Source organism: Trachemys scripta, chromosome 2, assembly GCF_013100865.1.
Source record: "Trachemys scripta elegans isolate TJP31775 chromosome 2, CAS_Tse_1.0, whole genome shotgun sequence".
NCBI classification, from domain to species: Eukaryota; Metazoa; Chordata; order Testudines; family Emydidae; genus Trachemys; species Trachemys scripta.
This window is the reverse complement of record NC_048299.1, coordinates 60,442,641-60,465,310: the sequence shown is the minus strand read 5'-3', so window position 1 is coordinate 60,465,310 and position 22,670 is coordinate 60,442,641. Positions and strand designations below refer to the sequence as shown.

At 40.4% G+C, this 22,670-nt stretch overlaps 1 protein-coding gene across 1 annotated transcript in view; it reads left to right on the top strand.

Moving 5' to 3' along the window:
- Positions 1–22,670, top strand: part of SKAP2 (src kinase associated phosphoprotein 2) — a 150,036-nt gene that overhangs the window by 82,606 nt on the left and 44,760 nt on the right. Inside the window, exons 5-6 of the mRNA XM_034760674.1 lie at positions 12,297–12,374; positions 14,251–14,334. Of these exons, the coding sequence (XP_034616565.1) occupies positions 12,297–12,374; positions 14,251–14,334 (162 nt within the window). The remainder of the gene's footprint in view (positions 1–12,296; positions 12,375–14,250; positions 14,335–22,670) is intronic.

Below are 22,670 nucleotides of genomic sequence, written 5' to 3'. Positions count from 1 at the left end.
ACTGGACACACTACTCCAGTTGAGGCCTAACCAGCGCAGAGTAGAGCGGAAGAATGACTTCTCGTGTCTTGCTCACAACACACCTGTTAATGCATCCCCGTCTCCTGTTTAGCTTGTGGTCCACTATAACCCCTAGACCCCTTTCTGCCATACTCCTTCCTGGACAGTCTCTTCCCATTCTGCATGTGTGAAACTGATTGTTCCTTCCTAAGTGGAGCACTTTTCATTTGTCTTTATTAAACTTCATCCTGTTTACCTCAGACCATTTCTCCAATTTGTCCAGATCATTTTGAATTATGACCCTATCCTCCAAAGCAGTTGCAATCCCTCCCAGTTTGGTATCATCTGAAAACTTAATAGGGGTACTTTCTATGCCAATATCTAAGTCGTTGATGAAGATAGTGAACAGAGCCGGGTCCCAAAACAGACCCCTGCGGAACCCCACTTGTTATACCTTTCCAGCAGGATTGGGAACCATTAATAACTACTCTTTGAGTACGGTTATCCAGCAGGTTATGCACCCACCTTATAGTAGCCCCATCTGAGTTGTATTTGCCTAGTTTATTGATAAGAATATCATGTGAGACCGTATCAAATGCCTTACTAAAGTCTAGGTATACCACATCCACCACTTCTCCCTTACCCACAAGACTCGTTATCCTATCAAAGAAAGCTATCAGATTGGTTTGATGTGATTTGTTCTTTACAAATCCATGCTGGCTATTCCCTATCACCTGCCAAGTGTTTGCAGATGATTTCCTTAATTACTTGCTCCATTATCTTCCCTGGCACAGAAGTTAAACTAACTGGTCTGTAGTTTCCTGGGTTGTTTTTATTTCCCTTTTTATGGATGGGCACTATATTTGCCCCATTCCAGTCTTCTGGAATCTCTCCTGTCTCCCATGATTTTCCAAAGATAATAGCTAGAGGCTCAGATACCGCCTCTATTAGCTCCTTGAGTATTCTAGGATGCATTTCATCAGGCCCTCATACAAGTACTGAAGTGCAATCTCTTTATTGTGAAAGTGTAACTTACAAATGATTTTTTTTTTTGGTTACATAATTGCACTCAAAAACAAATCAGTGTAAAACTTTAAAGCCTACAAGTCCACTCAGTCCTGCTTCTTGTTCAGCCAATTGCTAAGAGAAACAAGTTTGTTTACATTGACAGGAGACACTGCTGCCTGCTTCTTATTTACAATGTCACCTGAAAGTGAGAACAGGCATTCGCATGGCACTTTGGTAGCCGGTGTTGCAAGATATTTACATGCCAGATATGCTAAACATTCGTATGCCCCTTCTGTGCTTCGGCCACCATTACAGAGGACGTGCTTCCATGCTGATGATGCTCATTAAAAAAATAATGCATCAGTTAAATTTGTGACTGTACTCCTTGGGGGAGAATTATACGTCTCCTGCTCTGTTTTACCCGCATTCTGCATATATTTCATGTTATAGCAGTCTCAGGTGATGACCTAGCACATGTTCGTGTTAAGTACACTTTCACAGCAGATTTGACAAAATGCAAAAAAGGTACCGATGTGAGATTTCTAAAAATAGCTATAGCACTCGACCCATGGTTTAAGAATCTGAAGTGCCATCCAAAATCTGAGTGGAACGAGGTGTGGAGCATGCTTTCAGAAGTCTTAAAAGAGCAACACTCTGATGCAGAAATTACAGAACCCGAACCACCAAAAAAGAAAATCAATCTGCTGTTGGCATTGACTCAGATGATGAAAATGAACATGCATCAGTCCGCACCGCTTTGGATCGTTATCAAGCAGAACCCATCAGCAGCATGGAAGCACGTCTGCTGGAATGGTAGTTGAAGTATGAAGGGACATATGAATCTTTAGAGCATCTGGCACGTAAATATCTTGCGACGCCAGCTACAACAGTGCCATGCGAATGCCTGTTCTCACTTTCAGGTGACATTGTAAACAAGAAGCAGGCAGCATTATCTCCTGCAAATTGTAACCAACCTTGTTTGTCTGAGTGATTGGCTGACCAAGAAGTAGGACTGAGTGGACTTGTAGGCTCTAAAGTTTTACATTGTTTTATTTTTGAATGCAATTTTTTTTGTACATAATTCTACATTTGTAAATTCAACTTTCATGCTAAAGAGATTGCACTACAGTACTTATGTGAGGTTAATTGAAAAATGCTATTTCTTTTGTATCGGAGGGGTAGCCGTGTTAGTCTGAATCTGTAAAAAGCAACAGAGGGTCCTGTGGCACCTTTAAGACTAACAGAAGTATTGGGAGCATAAGCTTTCGTGGGTAAGAACCTCACTTCTTCAGATGCAAGACTTGCATCTGAAGAAGTGAGGTTCTTACCCACGAAAGTTTATGCTCCCAATATTTCTGTTAGTCTTAAAGGTGCCACAGGACCCTCTGTTGCTATTTCTTTTGTTTATCATTTTTACAGTACATATATTTGTAATCAAAAAATAATATAAAGTGAGCACTGTACACTTTGTATTCTGTGTTGTAATTGAAATTAATATATTTGAAAATGTAGTAAACATCCAAAAATGTTTAAAATAAGTGGTATTCTATTGTTGTTTAACAGCGAGATTAATTGTGATTACTTTTTTTAATCGCTTGACAGCCCTACTTAGAACATCTGTGAGTCCTGAGTCCAGCAATTGTAAACCCAGGTTTACAATGCAGTGTGGACATATCCTTAGTTTTCAGTGGTTGGTTGACAGCACTGCAAATGGTTCATATATTTTGGGGGGGTGCTCTGAATGTCTACTTTCTGTTCAAATTTGGATATGTATACTTGTCTGAGATTGTGCTGTAAAGTTTTTAACCCATCTATTTCATATGATAGGAATTTCTTGTACATCTAATTTTTCAATTATAGCCTATTTTGACTTGCTCATGTCTGGGAGGCAGATACATGGCTTTTATGGAGGTGTGCATTCTCAGGATACTTTATGGATCTCTTAATGTTCAGTTTTCTGCTTTGCTATCATACTGACAATATGAACTAGTTTTTCATGTCTCTATATCTGATTAGAAACCATCGCCGTTTACAATATACAGTATCACCATCTTAATGCCATGGGTGGTAATTATGGTGCATTGCAGTTAGGTAATTGCTTATGTTGAAGTCCTTTATGAAGCAAGGGGTAAAGTGATTATTTTTTAATTAATATAATACTTTTGAGGTGCTATACAACAAAATGTAGCAACAAAGGACATCTTAGAACCAATTAAAGAAATAATGCAAGTATGCACATACCCAGAAGAAAATCTGTGTAGAAAAGTAAGATCAAAGTGTAAATTTTAAAATTTAAGAACAGAATCAGCTAGAGGAGTGTCTGATTATAGAATAATTCCACCAAACTGGTCACAGGTGGATGGGGCCTAATATTTTGACCCAGCAAATGATGACAAAGAAAGAAGTGAAGGTGTCAAATGAAAACACAATGTTAAGTGAAAGAGAGGGGTTGAACACAAACTAATAAGTATGGGTCATAGAGGTATAAAGAGCCAGAGATATTAATAGTTTTTAACCTAAATTGTACATGCTACACTTTAAGATATAATCACATGAATGGGGAATAAATGAAAAAGCAATCTTTAAAACAGTATAATACTTATGGGTGGAAACTTAACCAAATATTTCTTTCTATAAATAATACATGGCAGTAGCATTTGACCCACCTGGTCCACTGCCCTCTCTTGAACATATAGAAAGGAAGCAGAGAACCCCCCCCCCCCCCCCCCCCCCCCCCCCCCCAACAACAAAAAGAAACCAAGCACCCCCCCCCCCCCCCCCCCCTCCTTTCATGGAGAGGAACAGAGAAGAAACCTGCAGAATTTAGGCCCTAAAGCTGTAGCCTTACAGTTGGTAACCAAAACTCCAGTTCCAAAACCAGGAAGAGCTAAATAACTAGAAACGGATGACACTGCTTTTAAATACACCTCTACCCCGATATAGTGCTGTCCTCAGGAGCCAAAAAATCTTACCATGTTATAGGTGAAACCACATTATATCCAACTTGCTTTGATCCGCCGGAGTGCGCAGCCCCGCTCCCCTGAAGCGCTGCTTTACCGCGTTATATCCGAATTCGTGTTATATTGGGTCACGTTATATCGGGGTAGAGGTATATTCCTGAATAAGAAACCTTATCACCCAAATACATTCCTTTTTGAGGAGCCAAGTGCGTGCAAATCAAATTATGAATAAGACATTATTACAGAGCAGAAGGCTGTAGAGTAAAGGGCTCCACAAACTACCCTTGAAAGAAGCAGTTTGAAGAGCTACATGACACAGCTTTTTTTTCTTAGAGACACCTTTGAAAACGTATGATGGCTTATGTCTTGGTGACAAGTAATGTATTTGCTGTTGAAATCTTGCAGCTTTAACATTGTGTTCTGTGTGCTATGTTATCTGACAGCTAGTAGGCTACTTTAATTTCCATGTTACTAATGTATTATTTCCAAAGATATTGAAAACGATTAGGCTACTGACACTTGCCTGCTCATCACCTTCTCGTAACAAAAAGCCTTTGAAAATGAGGAAAAGATTTTTTTACTTAAATGCAAATTGGTGTTCTTGAAAACATTTCCAAGAAAAAGAAATATATTTAAATATATGCAAAACACCTCTGTAGGTTAACCATTTTGAGTAACAGGCATAATCACATTGTATTACAGTGGATAAGCTCCAAGGACAATTGAATTTCTCTGCAGCAAGTTATTAGCAATGGACAAGTGTTTCATTTCAAGATTAAAGGGAAATGGGACTTTTGGGGAAGAGAAGTTATGTACTACCTTCCTTGCTGGGACAATAGATCTTCCTCTCTGAAATTTGACACATACTTCCAGAAACAGTTTGTCAGCTTTCAGTCTGACAAGAGCCTTTAGGCCGAGAAAGTGACTTTGTTCATCATTTTGTAGATAGATTTGCCATTAAGGAATACGGAAATATTTTGCCTATTTAGTGGTGCTTTTCTCTTGCAATAGTTGATGACGTGCTTTTTTTATATTAGCGCTTTTCCTCTGTATTTTCTAACATGGGCTAAATACACATTTTGGTTTTGATTAAAGATAACTGGAACTGGTTCAATGTTATTTACATAGGCAGTTTCGCTTTTTGTGTGTGTGGATCTTTCAAACAGTAAGAAGGGAGAATAAAAACATTTTGTAAAAGAACAGTGATTTGTAAAATAAATGTTAAAAATTGCAGGAGAAGAGAGAGAAGCTGAAACTGTAAACTTTCCTTTACAAATTATATTTCAGTTTCACAGTTTTCCTTTTAGGATGACCAAAAGATGTTGAATCTCTCTTTCTAGAGGAAAAGTTGTCTTTACCATTATTATCATCACAGCCACAATGCTTTGCTGGGAAGACAAGTTATAATCGCTCACTTAGTTGTTACTGAATCACACTTATCTCCACTTCACCTGCTTAACTTCCCATAAACATGCTAAGCATCCCTTAAGAATGCATTGGCCTCTAATTATTTCTTGCTTTATGTATCCCTTAGCCCACATTGGAGAAATAAACTATCTTACTAGTGGCACATACTGCAGTATAACATGACCCGGTGTTCTTTAATTTACTTTGTATTGATAATATAGTATAACAACTTCACATTCACTGGAAATCAAAAACTAATACATATTTAAATTTGATATAGGTAAGGTTAAGATTTAGACATGGGTATTTTTAGTAAAAGTTAGGGACAGGTCGCAGGCAATAAACAAAAATTCATGGAAGCCCATGACTTGTCCCTAACTTTCACTAAAAATATTGTATGTGTTGGGGGTGGGGAACTATCAGTGGGAGTGCTGCAGGGAGGGGGTGTTGTGGGCCACTGCTCTGGCGGCCTTGGGGATGACCCAATGCCTCACTCCCCCACTGCTTCAGTCCTGGGGTTGCTGCTCCGGCATTCCCAGGGCTGACAGCTGCTCCAGCCCTGCCACTGCAGAAGTCATAGAGGTCCCCTAAAGTCATGGAATCCATGACCTCCATGACAGACTCATGCCCTGAATCATAAGTTAAGGCATCATGTGAAGTGTTTACTATTTAAAAGTAATGGGCCAGATTCACTCTTGTACCGAGCTCTATTGGGCACAGGATGGGCAGAGGGTATTCTAGGAGCTGGCTTACTGATTGTCAAACTTAAGCATAAGGAACAGTCTGTACAAGGCCGTAGGCTCACTGCAAATTTGCTTAGTGAAGCTATACCCTTATAAATGCCCTATAATGGGGCAGGGAAATGGTTGGTGTAGGAGCCAGCTTTACATTCCAGTGAGTGTTCCACCTTCCCCTCACTTGTGCAATTCTCTGCTGCGCCCTGAGACCCCACCAGCTTGCTGGCTCCCCCCCACACCACCACCACCACTTGCTCCTCTCAACCCGCCGGCTGACCAAGGGCTCCTTTCCGCCCCCCTGGACCCACCCGCTAGCTTCTCTCTGACTCCTGGCCACCTCCAGCTCCGGGCAGTCTCTGCTTACCACCACCTGGGGGGCCCTGCCTGTCTCCCTGGAGCTGAGTCTCCTGGGACTAGTGCAGAAGCCTGGCTAGTCTCAGCCAGCTGGGGGGGGAGGACAGTGTGGGGGGGTTGGCTGCATCCCTCCAGCCACGTGGGTCCTGAGGGAGCCTAGCCGGGGCAGGCCCTGGCCTGCTGATCACGCAACTCCCGAGGGGCTGGAGTGATTCCCCACCCCAGGACCAGCTCTGGCTGTGTTGCTGGCTCAGCCCGGCAGACATAGTTGCCTCTCAGCAGGGCCGGTGAGTGCAGCCGGGAGGCAGAGTGTGGGGGAGTGGGTCTCTTGGGGGGGGGGGGGGGGGGGGGGGGGGGGGGGGGGGGAAAATCTGCATGTGTTGGGGCATTAGGGAGTGGGGGTTCTGTGGGGGTGCTGGGCAGTTGCGGTGGGGCTGTGGGCAGGAGGGCGCTGGGCAGGGGTGGTGTTGTGCAGGGCGCTGGGCATTTTTGGCATGGTCTGGGTTGGGGGCTCTGGCCATAGGCAGTCTGGAGGGGTGTTCCAGTGTGGGCGGGGTGGGGGAGGGGGCTGTGTGGCATGGCATTAGCCTGCCCCCGAGGGGAAGGGGCATGCTGGCAGCACAGGGCCAGGCATGCCATTGTGCATCTGGCACCTGCTGGTTTGTAAATATTGGCCTCACACTAGACTGAGCAGAGTGGGGCTACCCCTGCCATGCCATGCCCCTGGCTGGCCCCTCGCTCCCGAGACCGACCCTCTCGTGCCATGCTCCATTGCCCCCCTGGGGGCCCACAAATACGCCCACAAAAGATTAATCCAGCCCTGATTCTCCGCCTGTCTGCTAAAGCCATATAGAAGCTGCCAGCTTCTTAGATGGCACAAAGAGGCCAGAAACAAGGGAGAGAATCTGGTCCATTTTATATAAAATATGAAGAATATAGAGCAAAATTAAAAATAGACAAATTTGTGGAGTTTGAGACGCCTTGTAAGCATCCTCTTCTGATATTTTGATGACCTTTGTAAACATCACTCTGGGATTATGCATGTGGCTTCTCTAATCAGGAGCACTAGGCCTAAGCAGCTGCCACCTGCAGGGCTTCCTCAGAAGAAAATACTCCTAGGGAAGCCATGAAAGAGAACGGCAAGCCTGAAGCACTGCCCAACAGGATCAGGTAGAGAACTGCACTGGGAGATTCCTCTCTGTCTATGGGTGGGTGAGTGAAGAGAAGGAAAAACATGAAGTAATTGGTCTTCCCTCATATTAAGCTGTATACTGGGGGGTCTGAGTTAACCTTCCCTCAAAAGTTGGACCATATCAGGATGTTTAATCTCAGAGGAGAGTAAGGATGGTCTTGAGAAAAATTATTAGGTCACTGAAATGGGACTTGGGAGTTCTGGATTTAGTTCATGACTGCTAGAGACTTCCTGCATGATGTTGGACAGGTCACTTAATCTTTCTGTGCCTCAGTTCCTTATTTGTAAAATATTAGTACGCCCTTTCTCACTGCCTCTGTCTGTCTTGTGACAGAATTTGGTCTCTTTAGAGAAGGGACTGTCATAATTTGTGTAAGTTACAGGACCTAGTGCAATGGGACCCTGATTTCTGGTGGGGCCTCTAGCTGTGACTGTAATAAAAATAAAATGTTACTTCAGTGGGCTTCCATTAGCAGTATTTAAGAGCTTTGTGGCAAACCTGGCCTATTTAAAATAAACAGGGAAACAGTATTCTGATGAAAAGTAGCTGCTGTACATATTTAATATACTTTGAGATTTTTAGTTTGAAAATACCACATCTGAAAGTTTTAAACCTCTGTTACCTCTTCCTCTCATGTATTTATTTAATACACACAAGAAGACAGTAACAACTAGGGAGATGGGGGCAGGAATGGGAGCAGAATAGAAAGATTGGGAATCTCCTCAGCAGGGTCCAGCCAGTTGCTGGGGGACAAGGTTTCAGTCTCTCACTTCTCATTTTGATGTGAAGGAAGCTTAAGTTTTTATGCTTTCCCTCTCCTCACCACATACACACACCTACAGCTAGTGAGATCTGAATGGGGATGCTCCTTATTCTTTCTCCTTTGCCCTGTTGGTTCTTAATACTCTTTCCGGTTGTAGAGGGGAAAGAAAAAGGAAACTTTGCCAAATCTCTGCTCTGTGTGTTGTCTTTTTCTCTCCCACCATTGCCACCCTGCTTCTGTTCTAAGACTTCCCAGGCTGCAGCATGAAATTGACAAGTATCTGTCAGTTTCCACTGCCATAGATTTTGAGCACTAGTCAAACTGACCAGCTTCTTGTTTGGTGGATCTGCTGTTCATAGTGCAGTGAGCAGCTGAACCTGGGTGGGTTCTCAGTTCTGCACTACTTAGTTGGGGGTAAGGGAAGAGAAGAGAGACTCCTCCTCACACCATAACCCAGAAGAAGCATGGTATTGAGTACCTGCCTCTGCTGTTACTTGCAGCTTTCCACGCAGTAGGCTGTTCAATGCCCTATGTGAAATAACTTTGTTTTCACTTTAGTTCTCTACAGGCTAATCTCTGCATCCCCGAAACTACTGCTCTACAGTTGGCACTAACTTGGCAATCTCAGCAGAGTTAAGCATGGAATTACTATGGAGTCTGAACTCCTCTATTCCACTGAAGGCAGGCAGTCCAGATCAGGTTCCAGCTATGGTCAGGACAGTATGGAGAAATCACTGTGGGTGCTTTTCTTGATCTGTAGATAAAGGTCTTCATTGTCCATGGCTATTGGTCTGATACTTCTTATAGATGCTATATTATAACCCCCTGCAAATTTCACTTCCTCTCCAAAAAAAAAAAAAAGAAAGAAAGAAAAGAGAGAGAGAAAAAAACAAAACAAATCTAAACTAAAACCTTGCATAAAATTGGAATTCAGATAATGTTTTGAAGCTCTTGTGCTTAAAAATGAAGCAACAGTGGTTAATGTGTTTGACAGATTAGGTTTTTCCCTTCCCCCATCTTTGTTGTTGCAGTGTTTGGTCTAGTGTATAACAAGCCTTCATGGAGGAGGTAAAGCTGGAAGTGTTGCACGCTGATGCCTCCCAATGACCAATTTAAGGCAGCGCACCAAGGCTGTTTCTGAAGCCTCCTCCCCCATCCGTTCCCAGACAACAGTCAGAGATTCTCATTGTGAAATGGATAATTTTTCAGTGCAGCTATGGGTGAGTTAAGGTATATCAGCCCAATAGCTGTAGATCTTTAGCCAGAAACTATTTGCTTATCTTCAGCAATTTAATAACCAGCTATTATTTTGATGTACTAACTAGATCAGCTTCTTAACTAATGAACTAGTGAGTGTCCTGAGTTAAATTCCCAGACGCAGTTTTTGTGGTCACATACTTTCATGCATGTGGTACATAACTCTTTTTTGTTTTTAATATGTTAGTCATAAATTCCACAGGAGTGGAAATAATGATGATGTAAGGCAGGGGTTCTCAACCCTTTTCTTTCTGAGGCCCCCCCCAACATGCTATAAAAACTCCATGGCCCACCTGTGCCACAACAACTGTTTTTCTGCATATAGAATGCAGGGCCAGCGTTCGGGGGTAGCAAGCAGGGCAGTTGCCAGGCGCCCCATGCCACAGGGTGCCCCGCAAAGCTAAATTGATGAGGCTTCAGCCCAGCTCAGGGTGGGGCTCATAGCCCAGGGCTTCGGCTTTCTGTCCTGGGCCCCAGTGAGTCTAATGCTAATCCTGCTTGGGACCCCCTAAAATCTGTTTGTGGCCCCTGGGGGTGCCCCAGACCCCTGGTTGAGAACCACTGGTGTAATGTAATAATCTTAATGTGAAATATTTAGAAATAAAAAAGTACAGTGAAACCCTGGTATAACGCGATGATTGGGGTCCAAAAAATTTGATCGCGATAAATGCAGGGTCACGGTATAGCGGGGTTATGAAAAGTTTACCATTTAAAGCCGGTCAGTTTCAACCGGTCAATTTCTCTTGGGCAGAGAGCAGGGGAGATGTGCAAGGGGCAGAGGAAGAGTGAGGAGCAGCTGGGGAGGAGAATGGCTCTTTCTGCCAAAAGGAGAAGCAGGGGGAAGAGGCAGTGGGGAAGGCACGTTCCCTTTTTTTATTTGTGCTCCGGCCGGTGTGTATTTTTTTTTTGGTTGTTTTTTTTGGTGTGCGCACGCTTGGGGTAGCGGGAGCCACCTTATGATCGCGCTATATCCGAATTCGCATTATCGCGGGGTGCGTTATAGCGGGGTTTCCCTGTAATAGTATAATACTGAATGTCAAAGCACAAGTTTTTTAATAACTGGAATTTTAATACGCTTTGCTACATTGGTTGTAACTTAACCATATATTTTGTTTTTACTGTTTGAAAAGTTTTGGATTTCTCAGGGGAGTATATTCCCCTCTTTGGTACATTTCTTTTGTAGTCTTCAGTAATTTGTTTGCTCTTGTTCTCGCTAACATTTTTCTTGCCCTATCACAAATATCTTTTGTTAACAAAACCAGTACCCAAAGAAGAATAGTATAGTTAGAATCCTGTATTAAGTGACCACCCAAGGGCCCAGCAGGCATTGGTTACCTAGCAGAGACAGTGTTTAGCTCAAGGTCAGACAAATTGGTTTCCAGATGGGATATTTCACAGTTGTTTCTTAACAAAGTAGTTTTCTGATTGTGATCCTTAGTGTAGTTTTCACTGTATTACTAACAAGGTTACGTATAAAATTTTGATTAAAAAAAAATTTCCATGTAAATTTGCCACTTACAGTGACTTTAATATGAATATTTAATGATAATAAGTAATGGGAAAACTACACTTTGATGCTCAAATGTATTAACCCTCTCCCCACAGGAATGGCTGTTGTACTTGTGGAAAAACTGGACATTTGTATACATGAATGGTCAGGCATGTCTAAAGCTGTATTTCTGCTCTTTATATTTTATATTAGTATTTTAGAATTTAAAAAGTTGATTCCACATTTGTGAAGATTTGAAACTAATTTGTTAAATAAGTTCTTTGTGTCTAGGTTTCCAGTTTAATCCCGAATATTAGAATCTCACACTTCTAGCTGTGAGCTAACAGTTGGGGGAGGGGGAGTACAAATATAACTGAACACATTGGTCGTTTTACAAAAAATAACAATACTTCTAAAAGAGAAGCAGCTTGGGCAGTTTGTGAGCAGTGTGTTTGTCTTGTCTGTCCAATATCCTCAAGTACTGTCTATTTGTTTTAACAGTGCTTTCGTAATTTAGCACAAATTATACGTTATCTGTCAATAACAAGACATTGCTTTTTATCATCCCTTCGTCTGGTTCCTTTCTTTCTAAACAGCATGGCATGGGTGCAAGCTTTGTAGACTGTTGCAGTAGATTTTTGTTAGGCTTTTGGCGATGATGATGGTTAAAAATTAAATTTTGCATTTAATTACAGTTAATAATTGTATCTAAGGTATTTAAGGACCTTTGCTTCTATACAAGCATTTGAAAACACTCTGATTTTACTAAACAGCTCACTTTAAACTGTGTATTTTAAGATGCAAACTAACATCCTCTAGATTAATGTAACATGTTGAATTTTCATCTTGTCTGGAAAGTAGATACAGATTCCCCCCATTCCTCCCCCTTGGAGACTTGAGGGGCTGGTTCACAGCTATAATTTTCCTGTCACTGCATTGGCATAGCAATGCAGCCAACAGCTTTGTCATTATACTTGTGATTGTTTAGCCAAAAATTATCTGGAATAGTATTTAATAGAATTCTATTCTTCCAGTAGTTCCTTGGCACTGCCAATTCTTAATAATATGGATAGAGTAGTGTTTAGCTTGAAAAACAGAGTGGTTTATAATACTTTTTTTTTCTTTCAGGGAACCAGTTTCCTCCTATTGCTGCTCAAGACCTTCAATTTGTTCTAAAGTCTGGATACCTTGAAAAACGTAGAAAAGGTAAAGTAAGCTGGCTTTATGAAAAATGTTAAATGAAAAATATATACTTTATATATGCATGTGTGTGTGTATGTACACACTAAATTACTTGGAGAAGGCCGAAATAAAAAGCAATAAAAATTGAGTTCTCATGATACCTCTCATAGTTTGGGGCATTTGCACCTGTATTCCCCCTCTGTGGTCTCTCGAGGCTCCCAGCTCCTCAGCCATCACCTCTCTTGGGCAAAGACACTTGTGTCTCTCTCCCTCCTGACTGGGAGTTTTCCAGGCTACACATTCTCTGGCCTACACTGTATTATCCCCAGCAAGCCAGATGGCCTAAACAGCCAGTATCTGCACTTTGCTCTCTCCTTGGAGGCTATAAACAGCGTAATTGCCCACATTATGTTACCACACAGCCCTTTCTATGCAAAAAAAATTATTCTTAAGGTAAAAGCATCACAGAGAACACTAACAAACAATAGAAGAACCTAGACCAGAGGTCGGCAACCTTTCAGAAGCGGTGTGCCGAGTCTTCATTTATTCACTCTAATTTAGGGTTTCATTTGCCAGTAATACATTTTAACGTTTTTAGAAGGTCTCTTTCTATAAGTCTATAATATATAACTAAACTATTGTTGTATGTAAAGTAAATAAGGTTTTTTAAATGTTTAAGAAGCTTCATTTAAAATTAAATTAAAATGCAGAGCCCCCCAGACAGGTGGCCAGGACCCGGGCAGCGTGAGTGCCAGTGAAAATCAGCTTGCGTGCCGCCTTCGGCACGCGTGCCATAGGTTGCCTACCCCTGACCTAGATGCATGCTAAAAAGCTTACTAGAGGTCACCTCAACTCCCCTGTGGCTCTGGTAGATGTCAGTCTTCAAAACCAACAAAGAGGTTTTCCCATGGTTACAAGTACATAACTGTCTCAGATTCAGAACTAGAACAACCACAAAGCATTCAGCCTTTCCTTTAAACAGCTTGGGCCATTGATTGAGGCTTCATATTACAGGTAATAATCAGACAAAGGCCCACTCTTCAGGTTGGGTTTGTGCACAACCAGAGGTGAGGAATTTGCATTCACCTCCTCCTGAATATTACCCAGGAAAACCACTTAACTCTTTTTGTTCCAAAATTCCATTCTTGTCTGGGACATTGTTCAATATAGTCCTTTGAATACCCAGGTCTCACATCTTCCCCCTTCAGCGGTTACATACAATCCCAGCCCATGATAACACATGAACCATTCATTGAATACAATGGATCCCAAATATATTCATAATTAATTCAATAAGGACTCCCAAGGATATTAACATATCTGTCACAACACCATTAGCTAAAAGAGGAAACTTCAAATAGTTTGTATTGTGACGTACAAGAAAATAATCATGGTTTGTTGTCAAGTGAGGAGCTCTGTGATGGGACAATGAGTTTCTAGTGTGACACATAATTCAGAGACTTGTGGGTATTTTTGAAGAATGTAACAATGCATATGTTGACTTCATGTTTGGGGGAGCATCAAGATTTATTGTCTTTCAAAAAAGCAAATATTGAGCTTAGCTTTGGTTTGGTCAATATTTATCTTGATTGAATAAATCCTTCTGTTTTCATCTTAACACCTGTTTAATGCTGCGTTACAACTGTAGAAGGTATTTATGAAGTTGTTCATAGTTTCTGTATATTTAATACCACACAAGACTGTCCTGTCTGTACTGTTTACCATCTTCAAGTTCTTTTTTGTTCTCTTCTCCTTTTTACTCCAAGTTTTCCCTCTGGATTGCATACAGCTCCCTCTTTTCCTTTTCTTCCCTTTTGAAGAAAATACACATTGTATATATATATTTGTCTTAAATATATGTATTAAAAGCAATCTAACATGAATTGTGTATTAATTGCAGACCACAGTTTTCTTGGCTTTGAATGGCAGAAGCGTTGGTGTGCTCTCAGTAGAACAGTCTTCTATTATTATGGAAGTGATAAAGGTATGAGTACCTACATTTTAATAGTTTATCATTCTCTTTCTTTTAATATGTGGAAAAAGAAGATAGCTTTAGGAGAGAAGGAAGCCGAGAAGCTAAGTTCATCTTGAGATAGCAAATTAATCTTTTACCAGAATAGTTAGCCTTTTCACAGTGCTTTGCGTATTGAAAGCATTGTATAAATATTAACCCTCTCAACACCTCTAGGTAGTGTGTTCATTTTTTCTCAGATGGGAAAACTGAAGCAGAAAGGTTAAATTACTTGTGAGGTTACACTGTGAGCCAGTAACAGAGCCAGGATTAGATCTCATAGTTGTCTGGCTTCTACATCCATTCTCCGTTCATTACATCACAATTCTTTTTAGTCCAAATGGTTGTCCAATTTATTTAAAAAAGAAAATTCTCTTCAGAGTAGAACCACACTTTAAAATTATTCTCTAAAAACTGCATTTTGGGGTTCCATGTTTCTGTCTCAAATATTCCACCTCAACCTTGTTGAGTACACAAGTAACACAAAGTCTTATCTAAAAGCCAACCCTGCACATTCAAACTGGGGTTTTAAAGTCAAACTGATTTCTTCTGTGAAGATACATAAAAAGGAAAGAGTTTAGCTTGACTTTAAGATCCAATTTTGAATTCGTAAGGTTGGCAGTTTAGTAAACATCTTTTTACTTGTCTGCTGAACAAAATTGATGTGGAAGTTTATGACAGTAAATATAGAATTCTACGATCATATTTGTTCAGAGCACAGCTATATCTTAAGTTTCTTTCCAGATATTAACAACTTGCTGTATAAAAGTTCCGCTTAAATTCCTTTGAGTGCCCAGTGTTGTCTTAGCTTAAGTTTTTGTGTCTCCTTCCTCATTCTTATTTGACATGAGTACAAATAAGAATGGCCATATTGGTTCAGATCAGTGGCCCATCTAGATCAGTATCCTGTCTTCTGACAGTGGCTAGTGCCAGATGCCTCAGAGGGAATGAACAGAACAGGGCAATTTATCTAGTGATCCATCCCTGCTATCCAGGCCCAGCTTCTAGCAGTCACACGTTTAGGGACACCTAGAGCATGGAGTTGCATCCCTGATCATCTTGGCTAATAGCCATTGATGGGCCTGTCCTCCATGAATTTATTTAACTCTTTTTTTTTTAATTCAGTTACACATTTGGCCTTCACAATATCCCCTGGCAATGAGTTCCATAGGTTGACTGTGTGTTTATTTGAAGCAGTACTTTCTTACTTTTGTTTTAAACCTGCTGCCTATTAACTTCACCCCTAGTTCTTGTGTTGTTTGAAGGGATAAATAATATTCCTTATTCACTTTCTCTATACCAGTCATGATTTTTATAGACCTCTGTTATATTCCCCCCTCAATCATCTCTTTTCCAAGTCCTTTTTAATCTCCCATCATATGGAAGCTCTTCCATACCCCTAATCATTTTTGTTGCCCATCTCTGTACTTTTTCCAATTCAAATCTATCTTTATTGAGATGGGCAACCAGGACTGCATCAAGGTGTGGGCGTATCATGTATTATATAGTGGCATTATGATATTTTCTTTCTTATTATCTATTCCTTTCCTAATGGTTCCCAAGATTGTTAGCTTTTTTGATATCTGCTGCACATTGAGCAGATGTTTTCAGAGAACTATTCACATTGATTCCAAGATCTTTCTTGAGTGGTAACAGCTAATTTATACCCCATCATTTTGTATGTATAGTTGGGATTATGTTTTCCAGTGTGCATTGCTTTGAATTTATCAACATTGAATTTCATCTGCCATTTTGTTGTCCAGTCACCCGGTTTAGTGAGAGCCCTTTGTAACTCCTCACAGTCAGCTTTGGACTTAACTAACTTGAGTAATGTTGCATCATCTGCAAACTTTGCCACCTCACTGTTTACCCCTTTTTCCAGATAATGTATGAATATGTTGAACAGCACTAGTACCAATAAAGGTCCTTGGGGTCCATGCTATTTACCTCTCTTCGCTGTGAAAACTGACCATTTATTCCTATCTTTTGTTTCCTATCTTTTAAACCGTTGCTGATCCATGGGAGGACCTTCCCTCTTATCCCAGGATTCCTTACTTTTTTTAAGACCCTTTGGTAAGGAACCTTGTCAAAGGCTTTTTAAAAGTCAAAGTACATTGTATCAAATGGGTCACCCTTGTCTGCATGTTTGTTGATGCCCTGAAAGAATTCTAATAGATTTGTGAGATGCGATTTCCTTTTACAAAAGTCATGTTGACTCTTCCCTACCATGTGTGATAATCCTGGGTTTTTTTCTGTAGTGCCAACCAGGTTGCCTGGTACTGAAGTTAGGCTTATTGGCCTGTAATTGCCAGGATCACCTCTGAAGTCTTTTTAAAAAATCATCATACATTAGCTATCTGCCAGTCGTCTGGCACAGAGGCTGATTTAAGCAATAGATTACATATCACAGTTAGTATTTCTGCAATTTCATATTTGAGTTCCTTCAGAACTCTTGGGTGAATACAATCTGGTCCTGGTGACTTATTACAGTTTAATTCATCAATTTGTTCCAAAACCTCAATCTGGGACAGTTCTTCAGATTTGTCACCTAAAAAGAATGGGTTAGGTGTGGGAATCTCCTGTGCATCCTCTGCAGTGAAGACCAAGGCAAAAAATTAATTTGGTTTCTCCACAATGGCCTTGTCTTTCTGGAGTGCTCCTTTAGCATCTTCATCCAGTTGCCCCACTGATTGTTTGGCAGGCTTCATGCTTCTCATATACTATTTCTTCTTCCCCTTTTTGCTGTTTGTTTGTCTTTTTTTAGTTACTCTTCAATTTTTGGGGAGCCTGCCTAATTAAACTTTTACACTTGATTTGCCAGAGTTTGTTCCTTTCTATTTTTCTGACTAGGATTTGACTTTGTTTTTAAAGAATGTCTTTTTTGTCTCTAACTGCTTCTTTTACTCTATTTAGCCCTGGTGACATTTTTTTAGTCCTCGTCCTGTTTTTTGTTTTTTAATTTGGGGGCATATTATACAGTTTGAGTCTCTATTATGGTTTTTTTAAAAAGTTTCCATGCTGTATTGCAGGCATTTCACTCTGGTTCCTTTTAATTTCCATTTAACTACACTCCTCATTTTTGTGTAGTTAAATGCTACTGTGGTGGGTTTCTTTGGCATTTTCCCTTTACGAGGCTGTTAAATTTAATTCCATTATGGTTGCTATTACTGAATGGTTCAGCTATATTCACCTCTTGGACCTGATCCTGTGCTCCACTTATGACTAAATCAAGAATTGCCTTTCTCCAAGAAGCAGTCATTAATGAGGTCTAGAAATTTTATGTCTGATCCTGTCCTGAGGTGACATGTTCCCAGGCAACATGGTGATAGTTGAGATCCCCATTGTTACTGGGTTTTCTGTTTTTGTAGCCTCTCTTTTCTTCCTGAACATTTTACAGTCACTATCACCATCCTGGTCAGGTTGTCAGGAGTATATTCCTACTGTTATACTCCTATTATTCAAGCATGGACTTATCCATAGAGATTCCATGGTACTGTTTGAATAGCCTGGTAGCATTGGTTTTATTCCAACTCAACTATGCTGATCCACCTAATCTCGTCTCTTCTTTTTTTAAAAAATACAGACCTAGGGGTCTTGTTATCTCAAAGCCCACAGGATTTACGTGTGCAATTTTCCGCTTGCTACAATTCCCTCGTCCTACTCTGACTATGATGCTTTCCTGGTTTCCAGAGATTTTAAAGGTATCTGTTAAATGTTCCCTTATTTCCTTTGCTGCTTCCTTTTGGAATTCTAAGAGAGAGTCTCTGTTTCTAAAGTTTGATCATTCTTAAAACATTTTTGAATGTCCTGATGTGATCCTGGCTTGTTTCTTTTACTATTTCTTCTTCCCCTAGAAAATGATCTTGGAGTTTTTTGTATCAGTTCTCCCTAGCTTCCTTTTGTGAGCTGAATATATCATTTAATGTATTATTAACAGCAACCTTTTTTGTCAATACATTTTTTTCAGTCTCTAAAACTATTGTGAGAGATTTTTAATTTCCTTGCAGAGCCTCCAGTCTGCTACTATTATTGCATTTGTTTCTCAACACAGACTAAAATATAGGCTTCTTATCAATGTTAGCCATGAGGTTGGTCAAGTTTGCAGTTATATTACCAGCTTAACATTGGCAGGAATACAACTGAATCCAGTCTAAACCCCGTACCTAAGATATGTCCATTTCTCCTTCCTTCATTGTGACTACCCATAAAGGCTAGATTGTGCATTCTTTCCTTGCATATAAGTCCAGGTCAGAAGTCAATGGGAGTTTTGCATGTGCAAGAATTGTAATATCAAATATGTTTTTAATCCATTAATTTTAAATTCTTTTGAATACTGAGGAGTGTGTCAAGTTAACTCTAAAGAGCCACCAGCCTTGTCTTCAAGATGTGCTTAATCACTACTGTATATTCATGTCCTCTGTTCAAAACAATAAGCACCAACTCTGGTGTTTGGAGGATTTCCTCTAGCTATAGTTTTTTTTTATGTTTCAGTCACAAATAACATGGTCTAAATAGTCCATTGCAAGCTATTGAAAACAAAAGCTGACAGGGTAGGAAGAGACACCACAATTGTGTAACGACCAGTCAACAAGCCCACATTCTCCCTACTTATCAGCTGGATGCACATCAGTTTGAGATTGGTTTGCCAAGTATACACATGAGAATACATGCTCACAACTTGGTCAAAGATTTCTTCTTTCTTAAAAGCTCATGGCATATAGTTTTGCCTTTAACTACATGTTTGCAGTTCCTGTTGATTTTAATGGGGGGAAGTGGGGGTTGCATGCACAACCAAGCACACAATTTAGCTCCAGATTTACTTGTTTGTATAACACCTAGTACAATAGGACCCTGACTGGGACCTTTAGATCCTACTAAAATATACTTAAATAGTAATAATTAAACTTTTGAAGTCCAAAGAAACATGAAATGGAAGAAAATATTAATCAAGCAGGATGTAAAACAGTGGCTCAGATTCTCTGGTCCAGCTGAGCTATGTTCTGTGCAGCACCAGAGGTAAGAGAAGGTAGCTTTAAGTCACAGTTCCTCTTCCCTTATCAGCACTCTTCACTTATCAGCACTGGCAACTTAGAGCAGTCGTAAACTTGTTCTAAGTTTGTGCCCAGCTTCTTTTGCCCTGAGGAGTTATTCCAGCAGGGTGTGGGGGGTAATAGGTGCCTATATAAGACAAAATCCTGACTATCGGGACTGTCCCTATAAAATCGGGACATCTGGCACCTTAGGGCTTGTCTACACAGTGGTGCACTACAGGGATGTGATTTCTAAAAAGCATTAATATGGTCTGTGTCGACCTGTTTGGTGCACTGGGTTAAAGCACACTAGGGAACATTTTGTGCACACCAGCAGGATGTACATGGACAAATTAACACACAACACACTAGTTCACTTTAGAAATTACACTCCCCTAGTGCATATTACTCCATTGTGTAGACAGGCCCTATATTATAGAAACAGTTAATACTATTTACCAGATCAAAATGCATTTTCTGACTGTCAGACATAGCTGACATTTTCAGTATTAGTGTGCTTGCCAAAATACCCATTGACCTAACAGATCATAGAAGTATCATCATAATAGCTTAGAACTGCTCCAGGCTCTGGGGTAGATAAAATGCTTACCTAGATACAAGTAAATACTGCATGCATCTGTTATTCAGAGCCATTACAACCTCACAAATAAAGATACTGTACATACTTTATCATTATCTGAAATCCCACACTGTCTTTGTCTCCTCCTACCTTGCTATATCAACTCCCTTCTCCACAGTCCTAGCTCTCTCCATACTTCAGGATTTGTGGAATGCTGCAGCCTTCCTTTTCACATGTGCTAAGAAGTATGGCGACCTCTCCTTCATCTTCAAACTGGCAGCCCAACCATTTCAAGATCTAGTTCAAAGTGTACCCTCCTTTATTTCAAAATTCTTCATGGACGCAGTTGCCCCCTGCTACCTCAAAACCTTGTCTTTCTCGGTTTCTCTCGGGATTCCCTCTGCTCATCTAGCACTCGTGTCCTCTCCATCCCAACACAATAATTCACCACTTCTGGTGTGAGAGCCTAGAATGCTTTTCTCCACTTGACAGACTCTCAAATCTCAGTCAAAAACCTCTCTCTTTTTTCCTGCCTATACCTCCCAAATAAGAAGTTTGTCTCATACTTTACTATTCATCTTTGTAAAATCTTTTTGATATACTTTGTGTCAAAGCTGCTATACACAATAAACACATGGGGCCTGATTTTCATTGCTTTATACTCATTTTATACTAGTGTTGCTCTATGGAGCAAAAATTCTCCACAGGGGCCCAGAGTTTTCTCTTTCTTTTGACATGCACCTGAGAGAGGAGATAGGAGCAACATAAAGCCGCATTCTGAAATGGGCATTCAGAGAATCATGTTAGCAGGATGATACTAGAACAATGTTGACTTAATGCCATTCATGTCCCTCTGTAGTAGCATTATCAATATTACACTGTTGCAGTTGTGTGGCATATTGTAACAACCCAGGGGTTTCCTGTTATCAGATTGCAAGTCTAATTGTCAGGAGAATGAGAGGCCATGAGAATACTACCCCTTCACTGAAAACTGTATTCTGTTCATAGTTCTTTTCCCTTGGCCACTCCATCACTTTTACACTGTGACCTTGCAAAATCTCTGGTTTGAGTTGGAGATGCAGGAATCAGAAAATGAAATCCTCCTAGTTCTTGTGGAATTTAGTTGAAAAATGCAGAATTACTCCCAGGAGGCAGAAGAATCCATGCATGCCTAAAATATGCCGACACTAAAAAAAGTAGGAAACTAACTTCCAAATTCAAGTAAAAATCTTTAAGTCTGAGCTATTTTAGTTAAAATGGTAACAGTCGTTTAACTTTTCACCACAATAGAGCTCAAGGTATCCAGAAATATACTTCTGTTGTAAACTGATAACTGCATGAATACCTCTGTAAAAATACAAAAATGGAATTTGCTCAGTGAGGGCTTGATCCTGCAAAGACTCATGCACATGCTTAATTTATACACTGTGGGAGTGACCCGAAGCCCATTGAAGTCAATGAGCATCTGTCCATTGACTTCACTGGGCTTTGAATGGGGGCCTGGGAGCAGTCCTATTGAGTGGGACTGCTCACAGTGCATAGAGTCAAGTGTGTGTGAAAGTCTTTACAGGATCAGGGCCTTAGTTGGGAGTCCTTTATTGCACATGTGACCAGGGAGAGAAAACTGCAATACTGTAGGTAGCTTATTTTGTAAAGTTGATTGGAAGAATTTAATAGTAAGGGCATATATTTTCTTGCTGGTGCACACAAGTAGTTATCATTAGCACTGGAGTTGTGTGTTTTGAGAGATAAACCAATGATAATATAAACAATAAAACAATCCAAGACAATATGAACAGCATATGCTGTGCTCGCATTTATTGCAGTCTGTATTGCATTCTTTGTAGTCTAATTGTATTGTTTTTTTGAAGAAACTTGTACAGTATAGAGATCATTCTAGAGTAACTCTGAAAAACTGTATTACCATATAAAGTGGTCATCAGTACGAGAGAGAATTTCTCACAAATATTCCAAGATACTAAATTTGAATAACTTGCCTCATTTTTATCTTGACAAAATGGTTTTACCTTTTGAACCTGGTATTTGTTTATTCCATCTTCGTGCTACTGTCTTTCTGGGTTTTGATAAACTTCCAGCACAGAGAGTGAGAAATTAATGTAGTCTACTTCATCTGCTCCCTGAGGTCATAAGTGAATGAACAATAAAATTTCTAGACTGAAATGAATTTCATTGAAAAGGGACTTGGTTAGCCTGTTGCAAGTTATTATTTCTAGTGTCTGCCTCAGTATGATAATATATAATTCCATGAATTTTGCGCATGTGGTGAGGATGGAGGAGTGAACAGACATAAAATATTAATACTATATAACAGTAGTTAATGTAGACATAGTAAAAGTTATTGGAGGAAGTGAATAGGAGAAGGAGGCAGAGAACTCAATTTTATGCTCTTAATTCATTTGTGCAAATTTGTTATTCAATGTTTACTTGGCCTGGGGGAAAACTCACTCTATTGTAGTTGGGCAGCACAAATAGATTTGGGACTGTGTGCATGTGGGGCTGCCAGCAGAGTAGTTGTATGGTGACTGACTATGCAACCCTGGCATCACCACCACACTGACTCTGCATAAATGGGTATATGGGCAGGTCAAGAAAGGAACCACAGGATTTGTATTTATGTGACAAGGCAGTGCTGCATCCCTCTGCTTTGTCCCCAGGATGGCAAGGGGGATAGACCTTCA